The sequence below is a fragment of the Rhamphochromis longiceps genome, unplaced genomic scaffold (genome assembly GCF_057381845.1).
Source record: "Rhamphochromis longiceps isolate RC_006_pf unplaced genomic scaffold, R_longiceps_female_GT1.1 unmapped_scaffold_4, whole genome shotgun sequence".
NCBI lineage: Eukaryota > Metazoa > Chordata > Actinopteri > Cichliformes > Cichlidae > Rhamphochromis > Rhamphochromis longiceps.
This window is the reverse complement of record NW_028187224.1, coordinates 651,614-666,644: the sequence shown is the minus strand read 5'-3', so window position 1 is coordinate 666,644 and position 15,031 is coordinate 651,614. Positions and strand designations below refer to the sequence as shown.

General features: G+C 41.7%; 2 protein-coding genes across 3 annotated transcripts in view; both read right to left on the bottom strand.

Annotated features, from left to right (window-relative positions):
* LOC146640606 (NLR family CARD domain-containing protein 3-like) overlaps positions 1–6,125 on the bottom strand; it is a 248,787-nt gene extending 242,662 nt beyond the window's left edge. Inside the window, exon 1 of the mRNA XM_085399923.1 lies at positions 5,475–6,125. The gene's annotated coding sequence lies outside the window, so the exon portion shown is untranslated. The remainder of the gene's footprint in view (positions 1–5,474) is intronic.
* Positions 1–15,031, bottom strand: part of LOC146640604 (protein NLRC3-like) — an 83,488-nt gene that overhangs the window by 37,550 nt on the left and 30,907 nt on the right. For both annotated transcript variants that reach the window (XR_014909981.1, XM_085399918.1), the window contains exons 2-3: positions 2,291–2,352; positions 1,631–1,684 (exon numbers count right to left, since the gene is read on the bottom strand). Coding sequence is in view for 1 of the 2 variants with exons in the window: in XM_085399918.1 (XP_085256044.1) it covers positions 1,631–1,679 (49 nt within the window). In the remaining variant the exon portion in view is untranslated. The remainder of the gene's footprint in view (positions 1–1,630; positions 1,685–2,290; positions 2,353–15,031) is intronic.

Sequence of the window (15,031 nt, the reverse complement as noted above, 5' to 3'; positions counted from 1 at the left end):
CAGAACCATCACAAACTGAAATATAAAGTTTATCTCAAATCTGAAATAGAGCTGATCCTTCTGTCCTCACACACCCAGGATCTGAAGTTCTTCTCTTACATTTCTTTAGTTCTTCAGCTCTGCTCACATACGAGCTGTTTATTTCTTAAAGCCGTATATACCAACAGATTTTCCAATATAATGTTAACCTTTGAGTTGTTGGTGCTTTGTGAATGTGAATCTGCATACATGAGCAGACGGAGCAGGTTTCAGTCCTGGTTCAGTCTGCTGCTGCACCGTGGTCACCAACATACAGAGGTATCATAACAAATATTAATGCTTTTTTCCCTCTCAAAGGATGTAAGCTGTACTGCACATGTAACTTTGTGAACTTACCTCAATAAGAATGATTCAGACTGTTTTATTTAACCTGAATATTTGAAACAAACTTAGTAAAAACAATACACAGAGTCAGTGCTAAAAATGTAATCCGAGGAAAAATGAAACACACATTTTAACTTAAGCTGCCAAGCAGAAGTATTTGGTTTGAGTACATAAATATTAGGCTTTGCTATTTAATCTGTAATTAATGATTAATGAGGGGTTACTGAAGTGCAAGCCTTTTTTAAAATATGTGTTAATATCCTTACAGATGTGGCAAAAGAGTGAAAACATGCTGCTGTTTGCACATATTGAATAATCAGCTCTGCACAGGAGCTGCAGCAGAGTGCAGCCTGTTGCTCTTACAGTGTAATACTCATAATAAAAGTACAGTAACTGTGGTTAGTTACTGACTGAGCAGCCCGGTGCGTTTCTGCTCATTTCGTTCACCTGCACGGGTTAGCTAAACAAACTTTACAAAACAAGTTTTGCCGATAGCCGAGTGCCCATCTTAGCTAGCTAGCTAAGGATGTTAGCTACAGATTAGCTTACAAACACCTTTCACTTACCAAAAATATTGTGGCGGCTCTCAGGTCCTTCTGTCAGGCAGACACTGAAGAACACCTGAGTCTGTCAGTTTGAAACAGTCGGTAAACGCTGGACCTCCTCTCAGCGTCCCCGCTCTATGTGCCGTTCAGAGATACGCAAGTTTCTTCATGACTGCGGCTGCTGCAGATATTAGGTCGTCCATGATTTCTACAGTCACTGGTCAGCAATATAATGTGCGCAAACATATGTGGCTCATATATGTGGCTCTGAAGCCCCGCCCTTCAAGCGCACCCTCAGATGCCGAAGCAGTGCCAACTAATTGAAGCTGAAAAAATAACTGTACGTGGAAAAAAACGATGTAAGTGTGAAAACCACATGAACAGTGAGTTTTTCTTTAAATTTCTATATTTATGTTTTTTCACTATCATTTCACTTTCAATACATTTGTTTCAGTTTCAATATTTCTTCAGTTTCATTTTAAGGTGGCATCGTTTTAACCTCATATGTGGGTTCAAAGTACAAAAAGGTCCAGTTGTTTCTCTGCCAAACTCCTTAGACTGGAAGTTCTCATGTTATATTAATGTCCCACAGAAAGATTAAGGCAAAGATTAGGACAGGTTACAACTCGTGAATTTTATGTACTTATCACAGTTACAAAAAAAGAATCTGCCTGAAGTCTATACATCCATACGTCTCATCATACAAAGCACTGATCTCCTACCTGCTGATGGAGCTGCTTTGGCTGGCTGTTCTTTAGGTTCTTCCATCATCTTTCCATAAAAACACGAGAAGATGATTTTACCAAAAGAAACAGTGAACACAGTCTGGGTGTCACATCATATGAATTTGTGTCATGGTTTAGTGTACGGGCCACACACACTGAAACTGATCTGTGTGAAAGAACACATCGACGACATGTGAATGTAGTGATAACCTCATCATAATAGAGGTTTTTACTTTTTCACATATTTGTTCAGTATAATGATTAAATAATCTGACAATACAAACCTAAAATACTTTGTTCCCTGTCTGCGACTTTGTGCGTCTCTGCTGTTAGTGCTTAAAGGAAGTTTTAAACTTAAAATCCTTCCCCACATATGTGACTGTGGTCTCTGGGGCCATTATCCTGAAACACTGGGGCTCAGCCCTGAAAGCTTTGCTATCTTCACCTGATAACAGCAGCTGTTTAAAGTTATTGAGTTTGACAGGGAAGTGAATGTAAATGTGAGACACTGTGTGCTCACAGCTAAAGGCTGCAGTCAGCTGTGTCAGAGCGTCCAATGATCCTTTAATAAACACTCAGAGCTCCATGTTGATGAAGCTGTCATGTGTGAGCTTGTGAGGCTCCTTTAAACTGGCTCTGCTCTGTCAGATGCTCACCTCTTCTTCACTGTCTCATCAATCTGCTGCACTCTTCATCTCCTCCTCTCTCTCTCTGCTGTCCTGTTTAAAAAAACAAACAAATCAGCGTTAGCCAATCAAACTCTGTGCAGATGCTGCAGCTACAGCTGATATGTCATTCAGCTGTTCATCAATCAGCTTCTGCTGCTGTTTATTCGGCTCTTACTCTGAACACGTGCAGATCTAGGAAGATTTTCTTGGGGTGTCAAAATCAAAGCGTTTGTTTTTTCAAACACACGTGCAGGTGTTTATATCACATATGGTTTAAATGATTCAAATGCAGTAAGTATACATGTTTCATATATCGTCTATAACTGAATTATGTTCTGTAGCCTACATAATGAAACACTTTAGTTGCATAAAACGTGAATTTTGATTTTATGTACTGTATATGTCACAGCATCGCAGTGTGGATGTGGAGAAGAGAGGACCCAAACGCAGGACTCACAGGTGGTGAAGGCTGGTGTTTATGACAGAATGACAGAGTCTGAGATGGATGACTGACTGGAAGACCAGCTGAACAGAAACGACACATGTGGGACTGACAAAGACACTGAACTGGAGGACACTCAGGACTTACACAGGCTAATGATAATGATCAGGGTTCATATGCCTTTTTCAGGGTCAAATTCAAGCACTTCTTAAGCACTTTCAAGGTCCCTTTTCAAACTTTTCCAGCACATCCCTCCCTCACCGCCAAAAAAAAATGCATGTTTCAATTCACATCACCTCAGTAAGACCATGTGAAAGTTAAGACAAATCATCCTAGGTGAACTTAAACACCTTTGTTCCCTTTTTGTTAAGAAATAGAAAAACACTCCACACAAAAATACTGCAAAAGGAAACTGTTGCCTTATATAAAGAGTGTATAAACTCAAAATGCACATGTCACTTAAAAATTAAGATGTGAACAAATCAACTTGTTAGATATTCTTCTCCTGTTGAAAAAACCCCAAAAAGAAATAAATAAGTCTTCTCATCAGATATTGATGCTTCTTTCCTGTGTGACAGAAAATAGGAGACAGATGTTTGTTTGTTTTTTAAGTTAATTCCCAATAAAGCTGTTTTACTGCTAACTACATTGCTGTCTGTATTATTGCTGAAGTCCTAAACGATCACCTTTAAAGTAGAGCTGGGCGATATGAGATTTTTTCATATCACGATGTTTTTTTCATTTCAGGCGATAACGATATCTATCACGATATAAGCCAAATAACTATATTTGTAAGATTTAAATGTGCCGTTGCTCACAAGTAAAATGTGAAATAATCAGCAGCTTGTTTTGATTTAAATATTTATTTCCCATAATAAGTTCAACAGGGTAGATGTACTTAAGGAACATGAGACTTTTTCAGATAAATAAAGGCAAATATTGCAAACTACACAAAAGGCAGCCACTAAAGCGTTTAAGTTTCAAAATAGAACAAACAAAACAGACTAAATTGTCAATTCCACTTAGAAACAAAATATTAATTCTAAAAATAAATCTTAGTTTGTTTTACAGAAGAACAGACAAAACTGACTAACTTTTGTCAATATCAAATAAACTGAGAACTAAAAGGAAATTCTCAATCTCTCCTTGTTGTATAGCTGAGCTTTTCAAACAGTTTTAACAGTTACTTTAGTCTGACAAAAGCCGAATGACGAATTAGCGCTTCCAGTCAGAGACTGAGGCTACGTCCACACGTACACGGGTATTTTTGAAAACGGAGATTTTCCGTTTTCGTTTTAAAAAATAATCCCGTCCACACATAAAGGCAGAAATGAAGGAAAACGCTGCTATGAACATGCCAAAGCAGCAGGTGGCGCTAGATTCCTAACCGTGCAGAAATGTTGGCCAATCAGAAGTCTAGAAGCCTCGGTGGGAAAAAGTAAACAAAGCTGGGGCATAGAAGCAGAACCGAGTCGTATGTGTGGACGGACAGTAACTGTGTGTATATGTAAGCATTTAAACACTGCAGAGAGTAGAATTAACAGTATTGTAGAAATTCATTTCACCAAAACAATAACGTGGCGCACAGTGTGACGCATGCACCAGTTTATTGTATTTCCAGACTTGCTTTCGGCACAATTTACAGTGCACGCTACTCTGTTTTTGTCAGACTTGAAATAGCCGAAATACCTTCACACTACGGAACTTCTATGGCTCTTCCGTTCGACAATCTCTCCGGTATTGGAACCATCATCTGTTTTCTCTTCGGTCACGCTCGGTTGATTTTTCTAGTCGGCACACTCATTTCCTCCATTATGCGCTGGCTGCTTCCCAAACAAACACACGTGCGGCTTGGCACTTGTGCTGTACGTAACAAGTCACGTGACGTGACGCTGCGGCTGTGATTGGTTCGGCTCTGCGCTACTTAATTTGGATTGGCTGACCTTTTTTTTTTTTTTTTTTTTTGAGGACAAGAGCGGCGAGGTCTATCGCGATAGCTTAATTTCTCTATCGAGTAAAAGTTATATCGCGATACATATCGTTATCGTTCTATCGCCCAGCTCTAGTTTATGAACACAAATCAAAGATGAAACAGCACAAAGACACTTCAAAGTGATTCTACTGTAGAAACATGAACAGGTAGAAACCTGCAGCCTGACTGCTCATCACTTTGTTACCTGTTCAAGTTCAGCAGCAGCAGCTCACTTTATCACGGTGCTGGTCTGGGGTCAGTGTTTACTCAGCTTTAACTCACTCTGGGTTCTTGACTAGCTTAGTGTTAGCTTAGCGTTAGCTTAGCGTTAGCATGCTGTGTGCTAGCTTAGCGTCAGAGCTCTGCAGGTGTCTCGTGTGTAAATATTAATCACAGTGACAGTAAAGGAGGTAAAGGGCTGTGACGTCATCACGTACGCTGCGTCCTCTGTGGGCTCTGAGTGAACTCAAAGTACAAACTACAAGTACACAAACACGAACGTAGCTCAGAGTGGCGGACACACTCGGCCTCGTTGGTCCAGCTGTGAGTCCGTTACCGTGAACTATGGAGCGGCAGATTTGTGCTGAACTAAGCTGCACACAGCTGATGTTAGCCAGGAAACATTACACACTGACTTTAATGGAGAGACCGGAAATACAAACACACACAGTTTGTTGTGTGAAGAAATCAAACACGAGCTGAACAAACAGTAAAGTTCCTAAAGACAAACTGTTAAAGGAGGAAACAAAGCAAACTTACAGTTTCTTCACACCAACAACAAGCTCCACTCCACACCTGGACACTAAACACGGACACACAGGTGAGCTGCTTCCTGGAAGGAGGCGGGGCTCCACCTGAAACTCAGCACAGGTGGGAGGGGCTCAGCTCTGTGTGTGCTGATGTGTTAACTTTAAAAATATGCCGTCTGACTGCTCAGACTGAGTCAGAGTAAAGTTCACATGCTGACGTGTGGAGACATGAAACCTTGTTGTAGCTGCAGGTGTGAACACACTGATCCCAGATCAGCTCTGCTGTATTTGTAACATGAACATTTCTGCTGCAAAGCTTCAAATGTTCAGCATGTTTCTCTGTTTCCAGTCTATAGATCCAGTCACACTTTCTACCTTCACCTGTGCAGTAAAGACTGAGAGCAGAGCTGAAACCAAGCGTCCAATCAGTGAGCAGCATCAACACCTGAGCTTCATTCAGACTCTGTTATTGAAGATGTTGTTGGTACAAAGTTCATCTGCTGCTCACATGAATCCATGAAAGATTTATTTCACTGAATGTTTCTTCAAAGCTCATTTCAACCTGTTGAAGTCATGAATGAAAGTGCAGACTGAGAGTGGATCACATGATGTTTGAGGTGTGTCATGTGACATGTTCAGTATTGTCACACATGTCTAGATTGTCCCTGATATCATAGCTGCTCAAACACTGATGATTATATTTGAAGAATTATTCCTGATGGCAGCAAAGTTTGAATGGAGCTCTCTGTCTGTGCTGATTTGTCGCCCTCTGGAGGTCAAAGCACAAACTGCATGATGTCACTGTAACCACCACAGAGACAGGAAGTGTTTTTATGACTGAAACACTGAAATGATGCTAACGGCTGTCGTTAGGCTCACTGACAGCAGTGCTGATGTGTTCATGTCAAACACTGGCTCAGGTCAGACTCCTTCATCCTTCTCCAGCGTGAGGCCGCCCTCAGACCCACAGGAGCTCTGACCTTTGACCTCCTGACCCTAACCATTTTAGTCTTGTTGCATCTTTAAATGCAAATCCATCCAAACTGTAGCCGAGCAAAAGAAGCTGGAAGCTGTTCTATGAATGATGTTGTCGAAGGAGCTTGGAAAGAAAAGCGTCTGGACTTCTTTAAGTTGCTTGAAGAGGGACATGGACGTCTTAACGGCCACTTACATCCTGGGACATTTGATCACAGGAAATCACATGATGGGGTGGGGCTAGATCTCACAATGGGTTCACCCAAAACCTTGGCTGATTGAGACCCACACCCGTTCTCACACCGTGGCTCGTGTGATTAGGTAGAGGATCAACAGGGGCTCCATGTCCCTGAATTTAAACTGAATCTAAACACACCGTGCACAATGCCAAGTTAGATAATGGTTAAAAGAACAAGATAAGAATAAATAAAAAGATAAAATAAGGATAAAAAATAACTTAAAAAAATAAAATAAAAAGATAAATAACTGCAAATAAGTACAAATAAGTAACTGAAGACACTTGTGGTCTGCAGATGTCGATGTACATGGATGTACATGGAGTTTAATGTGCAAAATGAACTTAGTGTGCAAAGTGACCTGATGTGCAAACTGCAGTTTGAGGTCGGTCAGCTGTTCAGGAGTCTGATAGCAGTGGGGAAGATGGAGTTGTTGAGTCTGGATGTTCTACATTTCACACTTCTGAACCTTCGTCTCGAGGGCAGAGGTGTGTCTCTCCTCTGGACTCTGTGATGGTAGCTGCTCTGCAGAGAGGGCAGCGGGGTCCTGATGATCTTCTCCACAGTTGTTATCACTCTCTGCAGGCGTTTGCGGTTTGCAGTAGTGCTGCCGTACCATGCAGTGATGCAGCTGTCAGGCTGCTCTCCACAGTGCAGCTGTAGAACCTGCTGAGGATCTTGGCCAACATACCAAATTTCCTCAGCCTCCTCAGGAAATACAGCAGCTGCTGAGCCTTCTTGACCAGCTGTGTGAGTTTGAGTCCCTCACTGACTCAAACTCCTTCAGTGACACTTGCAGCCTTGCAGATTAGTTTGCTGATCCTGATGCATCTCTGGAGCTGATGCTGTCCCCCAGCAGACAACAACAACATAGATGCTCTCACTAGTCCACTTTACCCTCTAATCACATCTCTGACATCTGCAGGTTGCTCCATAGAGACTCTTGTGCAATGCCAGGTGTTTGTGTTTGTGTTTGTCTGTAGGTACACATTAGATATGACCATAGACGCACATACACAAGTGAACACAGCAGCACAGATGGTTTCCACCTGCTTCCCTCTTTCTTCACACACTGTGAGGATGATGAAGAGGTTTCAGGACGAGGTGGTCAGCAAGCACAGGATAAAGCAGGGCCATGAAACTCTCTGGTGCAGCAGATGTTTAATCAGACTCAGCTTTAGGCTTCTTTTCCCACCTGGCAGCAAAGTAACAGCTTCACTAATGTGAACAGTCACAATGTTAAACGTTTCTATATCTTCATATATTTTTATCTGTTGATGCTGCAGAATAAAGTCTGTTAACAGAGTGCAGGATGTGTAGAGCAGGTCCAGCTCTCCCTTTACTGTGTCCACTTTCATCAGCCCCTGTGAAGTGACACAGAGTGCATGTGTGTCTGTCAGCTGTTGTTTGTTGTGAAGGATGGAACAAATGAACACACACTTTTAGAGAAATCTGAAAAAGCAACACGTGCTTGGGCTCCTTCTGTGCTCGTCTTCATTAATGCTGATCTTTCTTTCCTGTTTGTTCTTTGGCACAAGCTTCAGTCTTTTCTCCCAGGGCTCCTTCACACTTAGAAACACACCTACATTCATTTATACACAAACATCATGAAACAAAGGCTTTGTAAAAGAGGACATGAGATCCTCTCTGAACAGCACATTCATATCAAACACAGGACTGAACAGGATATACTGAGTCTGTGCTGTTTTCATTGTTACTTGCTGAGTATTTTTCCAGTGTTTGAAATGTGACTCAAGTCTGATTCTTCTACTGTGTGTGAACTCTAAGCAGCTGCATTAAACAGCTGCTTTTCAAACCAGGCTCAATCCTATGACTCTGTGAATGTAAACTTTTGTCACCTGCATGAATAACAATCCTTGATCTAGTCAGGACTGCAGTGCTCCTGTGATCCCAGCTTATAGATGGAGGCTAGCATGAGAGGCTCAGCAGCTAAAGCAGCACACCTGGGTCTCCCAGCCTATTAAAAGCAGCCCTTTGCTTCACCTGCTTCACTAAACATTATTATTATTATTTAAGCAGAGTGGTGTGATTCATGTAGGCATTGCTGTGTGACAGGAGGACTTTTCTTGAAACAGCTCGTGTGACGTGAGCTGACGTAAAAACAGTGATGTTAGCTTGATTCTCTTGGCTAAAACTATTTTAAAAAGAGGGTCAATCATGCAAATCTGCCAATATAAGCCAAAGTTACAGCCCCTCAGAGTTTAAAGAGAAAAGGCCTGTTTCCAACACTCGGTTGTGCAAAGGGAAACAGGCCCACAGTGCCTGAGTGTGTGGGTAATTCTTCAAATAATATTCAAAAGCAAACATTTTTAAGCATGTAAATAAAATTCAATCATTTCTGCTCTTCAATACCTAAGAAATGAAAACTGGCAGATGGTCCCAAAATGTGAAACGCCTGGCTATCTGTGCATTTAGTGCTGCAAGTTTTCACTGTTTACCTTCAGAAGCATAAATCTCTGCACAGATAATGTTCATATGTGGATTCCTGGTTTTCTGCACTTAATTGTGACCCAAAGCGTATTTTTAAAGTGGTTCCAGGCAATAAAGTCTAAAAATAAATACATCTACTTCCTTTTTCTGTGTTCCAGCCTCAGTGACTCTGACACAGTGCTGTAATATTTACACCTCTGATGAAAACAGAGTTTGTAGTTGCAGAGAAATACTCGACTCATTTTGGGCATTTACGAGCAGGAACCTCAGAAAGCCCCTCGCTGCTTCACTGGTTAAGAAGCAAAGCAAACATTAGTTCACAGTGATGTTAATTAAGGCCCAAAGTTTAGGAACGAACGTCAGCACTTCACTAATGAATGTAATGCTGATTCATGTGCTTGTTTTGTAATGTGCATGTTGTGCGTTGCTATTTCCCATATTCTTTGGCACTGATAGATGAAGAGTCTCAGGCAGGACCGAGGCTGCCAGCTGCTGACAGTGAGCAGGGAGAGAGCAGCAGAAGCTGGGCAAGAGCAGGGCACCTTCAGCCCCCTTCATCAGTCAGAAATCATTTGGGTGTCTGTGTGAAATGTCTGATTTTTAAAATCTTTTTGTAGACATATTTATTAAATGTTCAACAATTATATAGAAGAAAGACAATGTAAAGAACAAAACATGACAAAACAAAAATGAGTTGAAGTTATGAACTGTTTCTGAGAGACAAATAACACCAGGATCCTTTTTGTGTAGCTGACAGCTGGTAACTGTGCAGGGGCGGGTCTAGCAAAGTGTTGCCAGGGGGGCAGGTAGGGCATTAACAGGGAGAGGGGGGCACAAAGAAATACTTTTCTTTCTTGTTCTCATTTAAAATGTCTCACTTTTAATAAATAATTATCTGAATCTTACAACAAACGTTTCCATCTGATGTAAAATGTATAGAAATCCATTATTGTACATAGTCATTTTTTAGGGTCCCATCATAATTTCTTCAGAAGTAAGTACTGCATATGATGCCAGTGTTTCCCACATTTTCTAGATACTGCACCAGTACTGTGTGTAAAATGCATCAAAAAGTCAGTTTGATTCTTTCTCACCTGTCTTTCTGTCTCCTTTCACTTTTTAAAGGTTGCCATGTTAGAAAACATATTTTGCCCTGCCGTGCTGTTTATTGATGTGGCAAATGAAAGGTTTATGAAAACATATCTAAATCTGTCATCAGTAATCAGCAATGATCATGTCTCACCTCTATTCAAAGGCTTCATGGTTTTTCCTTTAATACCTGGGGGGCCGGTCTCCAGTCAAAATGCCCGGGACCATTTTTTGTCCCAGTCCAGCCCTGGTGTCAGATCTGCATGCAGTGTCAATGAGACGATCAACAACAGATCAGACAAAACACTCAGGCGGACACTCCTCTGTAGAAGGAAACATGGAAAGTGTGAGGTAATCAGTGCACAACATCACTTTGTATTTCAGGCTGTTTTTATATAGAACTTCAGCACCAATGTAAAAGTTCTGGTTTTAGGAAGATGAAGAACATTTTCAGGAAGGATGCCGTCTGCAAGCAGAGCTGCTTGAACCTCAGCGCTGAGGTCCAGACTACTTCCTGTGAAGCCACGTGATGTAAATCTGCTGCTGTAACTTCACAGTTTACTGAAGCTAAATGCAACGTTACCATATAATCTGTTTTCAACAAAGGTTTCACTCCGTCCGGTGTTGATGGAATGATTCAGGCCGTACTCGTCAGGCTTCCCGTCGACCACACGCATTTCAGTCACAAACCCCGTGACTGACAACAAGGGAAACAGCAGAAGAAAAGATGTGAAAAATACTGGATGATGATGATGGAGGATTAACCGCGGTGGCTAAACTGTTTCCTGTCTTTGTGGGCGTACTCACAGGGAAGTTTCCAGGCACGTCAGTCTTGGTGGCTAAAGTCTCCATTTTCCAACATGTATCGCTACAGGTGCAAAGACACAACATTAATCATCAGTGTAAATATTTTAATGCTGTCCAAACGGTGTTTGCTTTGTCTGTCCTCTCGCACTCACAGAGGAAACGAGGACGCCACCTTCAACCCATCTTCAGTTGGCTCAACCATGGCCGGACTTCCTGTTGGCTTTGTGACAGCAAACCACTTGAAATGAGAGCAAACTGCAGTCAAGCACCACTTACAGCAACCTGTGGACACGCAAATGGAAAGCACTGAGAATCATACAGAAGCATAAGAGCTGTTTATTGTAACACGTGTGTGTGTGTGTGTGTGTGTGTGTGTGTGTGTGTGTGGGTGTGTGTGTGTGTGTGTGTGTGTGTGTGTGTGTGTGTGTGTGTGTGCACATTAATAACACACTGATGTATGTTAGTTTGATTTATGCTATATCTGAGAAAACAACTGCAGAATTTTACATCAAAGTTTCCAAAGCTGATGTTTTGTTGTTCACTCTGTTTTATATTCATATAGTTTGTTGTTTTTAAATCAGTGGACAAAATAAATATTATCACACAAAATCCAGGGTGAAACATAACCAAATAACCTAAATGGTGAAGTCATTATAGAAGTACATGTTGCAAAGGTCAGCCTCCTGTATAGACTGCTAAACTGTCTGGGGGGGCCCTGCCTGTCCTCGTTGGATAAGCTCCACCCCTTTTCCATAAGACGGAGACATTTGTATGAAAATAGATGGGCAGTAAAATAAAAAATAAAAAATATTATGGATGACTCTGTAAATCAAAGTCGGCCTGAGGCAGAAGCAGAAACCATGAGGAGCACAGCACCACTCCCAGAAGGGCACGAAGTGAAGCCATAGCTGCTGAAGAGTGAAGACGTGATGATGGAGGAGATCACAGATGAAGATCTGCTGCCTGCTGACTCTTTATATAGAAGAGTGAGACTATCTCCCCACCAACAGCTGCACTTATACAAACCCCAGGTGCTGGGATGGCTTTGAACATGTGACATTTTCTGCAAACACACGGACAGTTTCATAACCACAAAGATTATTCCTGCAGCGGCAGAATCGTATCCACTGTGTGAGAGGTGAACGTCAGACAGTTCTTAGAAAATGTAGTTTCTCTTTAAGCTTTTAACGTCTCTTTTACCCCCATTTGTCTAAAACTACTTGACAGCCCTTCATGTCAGAGGTTTATTACCTGTGCAGGATGGAGCACATGGTCTCAGTCAGGCTGGACACGATCACTCCTACAGGAAGTAAATGTGATTTTATTTCACCTGTGAAATGATGAAAAACAGCAGAATAGCTCACGCTAACAAACGGGTGTTGAAATGTTTCATTTTCTGCTGTTTCACAGGTCAAAAAGGGCGTCGAACCAAACTGAAGCTGAGCTGCTGCTGCTGTTGTAGTGCAGCATCTGCTGTGTGCTTCATCAGAGAACCTTCTGTACACAGCAGACAGAGGCTGCTGCCACTGAAGTCCATCTGCTAGAGAGCTTTAAACACTGGTTATTGAAGTGGCTTTGATGATACTGATACACAGTCTTTGCTGCTGTCACAGGACAGGGATCCACCAGGGAGTAGTTGTCAGGATAAAGAGCCTTCGCTTCTCTAAATATAAACTGGATACTTGTAGGAAACTTTGGGAAGCAACATTTTTCCTCATATCGTCTAAACTGAAGTTAGCTCAGGTGCTTCTTCCATACTTGCTCTGCAGAAAGCCAAAGAGTTTGGAGCTCTGCAAACATTTGCAGCACAGCTGGATGTTTGTAACTTTGGTCACCTCTGTATCATCCCTCAGATTCTTTCTGCACAGCTTTGAAACCATGACAGCACGAGTGATGCTGAGGAGACGTCCAGTTTAAACAGACCTTTATTCCTGGAACACAAACACATGAAGTGATGCTGCTAAAGAAGAACATTTAATCGCACTAATGAATCAAGCATCTGTATGTCTGTCAGTCTGTCAACAGTTCCTCTGATCGACTTCAGACTTGGTGGGTATTTTGTTTTTGCAGCGGTCAAAGTCGATCAGCGTGTTGCTTTGTCTGCTGTAAATCTGCCTGTACAAAGGGAAACATGCATGTTTTAGATGCAAACTCACAACATGGCTGCATTTTTGTGATTATGTGTATTTTATATTGATTTATTCTATTATGTTTTGTATATGAATCTTTACAAGTGTGTCGATACAAAGGCTTGATTAAAACAAAGGTCTCAGCTGTGCTGTTAGGGATGCTCTCATATTTGTTTCAAATGTAATAAATCAAAGGATTTCAGGCTTTTCATCCTTTTTATTTGTTTGGTTCTAACAGCAGCTGGATAAAAACATGCAGGTGATGAATATAATTGTGTGATATTATGAGCATTGTGAATAAAGAAAGAGCAGAGATAGTAAAAAGGAAACAGGTGATGGACGTGAGATTTTCAGAACAAAAGCTCCTCAGTGAGACGATCACCTGGACACAAGGTCAGGCAGCTGGGACTCATCTAGAGAGCAAAATGGAAAAGTGATCTGTGCAGAACATCACTGTTGATTGCAGTTATTTACATCAGACTTCTTCTCTGAGATAAGAGCACCATTTGTGGGAAAGATGACAGTATTTCCAGGCTGGATGCTGTTTGCAGGGAGAACTGAATGAAAGTCTCCTGCACCTCAGCGCTGAGGTCCACACCTGTGAACACAGATGAGGTCAATCTGCTGCAGCACGTAGAGCTTTACTGATCAGCAGGTTCAAAGGATTCAGCAGAGCGTAGAGTCAGAGCTAAATGCCACATCACCATAGAGTTTGTTAACAACAGCTTTCTTTGCCCTTTGTCTCGATGGACTGAATCAGGGATACTCGTCATACTTCACCTCAACCACGTCACTGAGAGACCCCAGCCTGACACAGCAGCAGAGATGATGAAAGCAGAAACAGCAAACAGATGCTTCAGTTGTGTTTCTCTCTGTGTGTGTGCGCTCACGCCCACTTGTGTGTGTGAACTTTCCACGTACCTCAGCTTGTTTCTCCAACATGAGCCATCAGGGCTGAAAAACATCACTAACACATGAATTCTTTCTCTTTTTGTTATCACCTGTGATCATGTGTCTTATGTTTCTGTTATTCACCAGTTCTTGTATAGTTACGTGTAACTAGACTTCTGTGGGACGTAAATGATTGTTTTGTATGCAGATCTGTACAAAGGATGTAAACACTTGATTACAAAGGAGATCTCAGCTGTGTTGTTGTGGATGGACTTCAACGTATTTGTTAAAAAAGAGAATAAAGCAAAGTGTTTTAGCTGTTTGGGAGTTTTTGTTTGATTCCATTCAGTTTTATTTCTATGGAGTCAAATAATAAGAAAGGCTCTAGAACAGCCCTGAGTTTGTCCAGGTGACACTCCTCTGAAGAACAAAGACAAAGAGGAAGAAGGGGATTCGTTTTCAAGTCTTGTTTCTTTCAAAATAAAAGCTGAAATGTTTTGGAAGCATGATAATATTTCAGCCAGGATGCCGTCTCCAAGGAGACCTGCACCTCAGCGCTGAGCTCCACATCACGCCCTGTGAAAGCACAGATATAAATCTGCTGCAGTGAGAAGAACTTTACCCAACACAAGTGTAGAAGTAGACATTTGACTTTACCTACAACCTGTTAACAACAAAGCTTTCATTGCCTCTGTTGTTGATGTCATGTAGGACTAATCATACTTCACATCAGCCATGCACACGTCAGAGGATCTCCAGGCTTTCAGTGATAAAGCCAAGCAGATGATGTGAACATAGCAATAGTAACACATGCATCATAATCAGCTGTGTGTGTCGACTATGTGGCACCTCAGTCTTGTTGGCATGAAGAAAAGTTGTGTAACATGTAGCATAAGGGCTGCAAAGACATCATGTAGACAGCAGTCGTCTGTTAGTCGTAACGTATCTCCTGTTAAAGAGTTAAATGTGCGTTCTCCATCTCTGTCCTC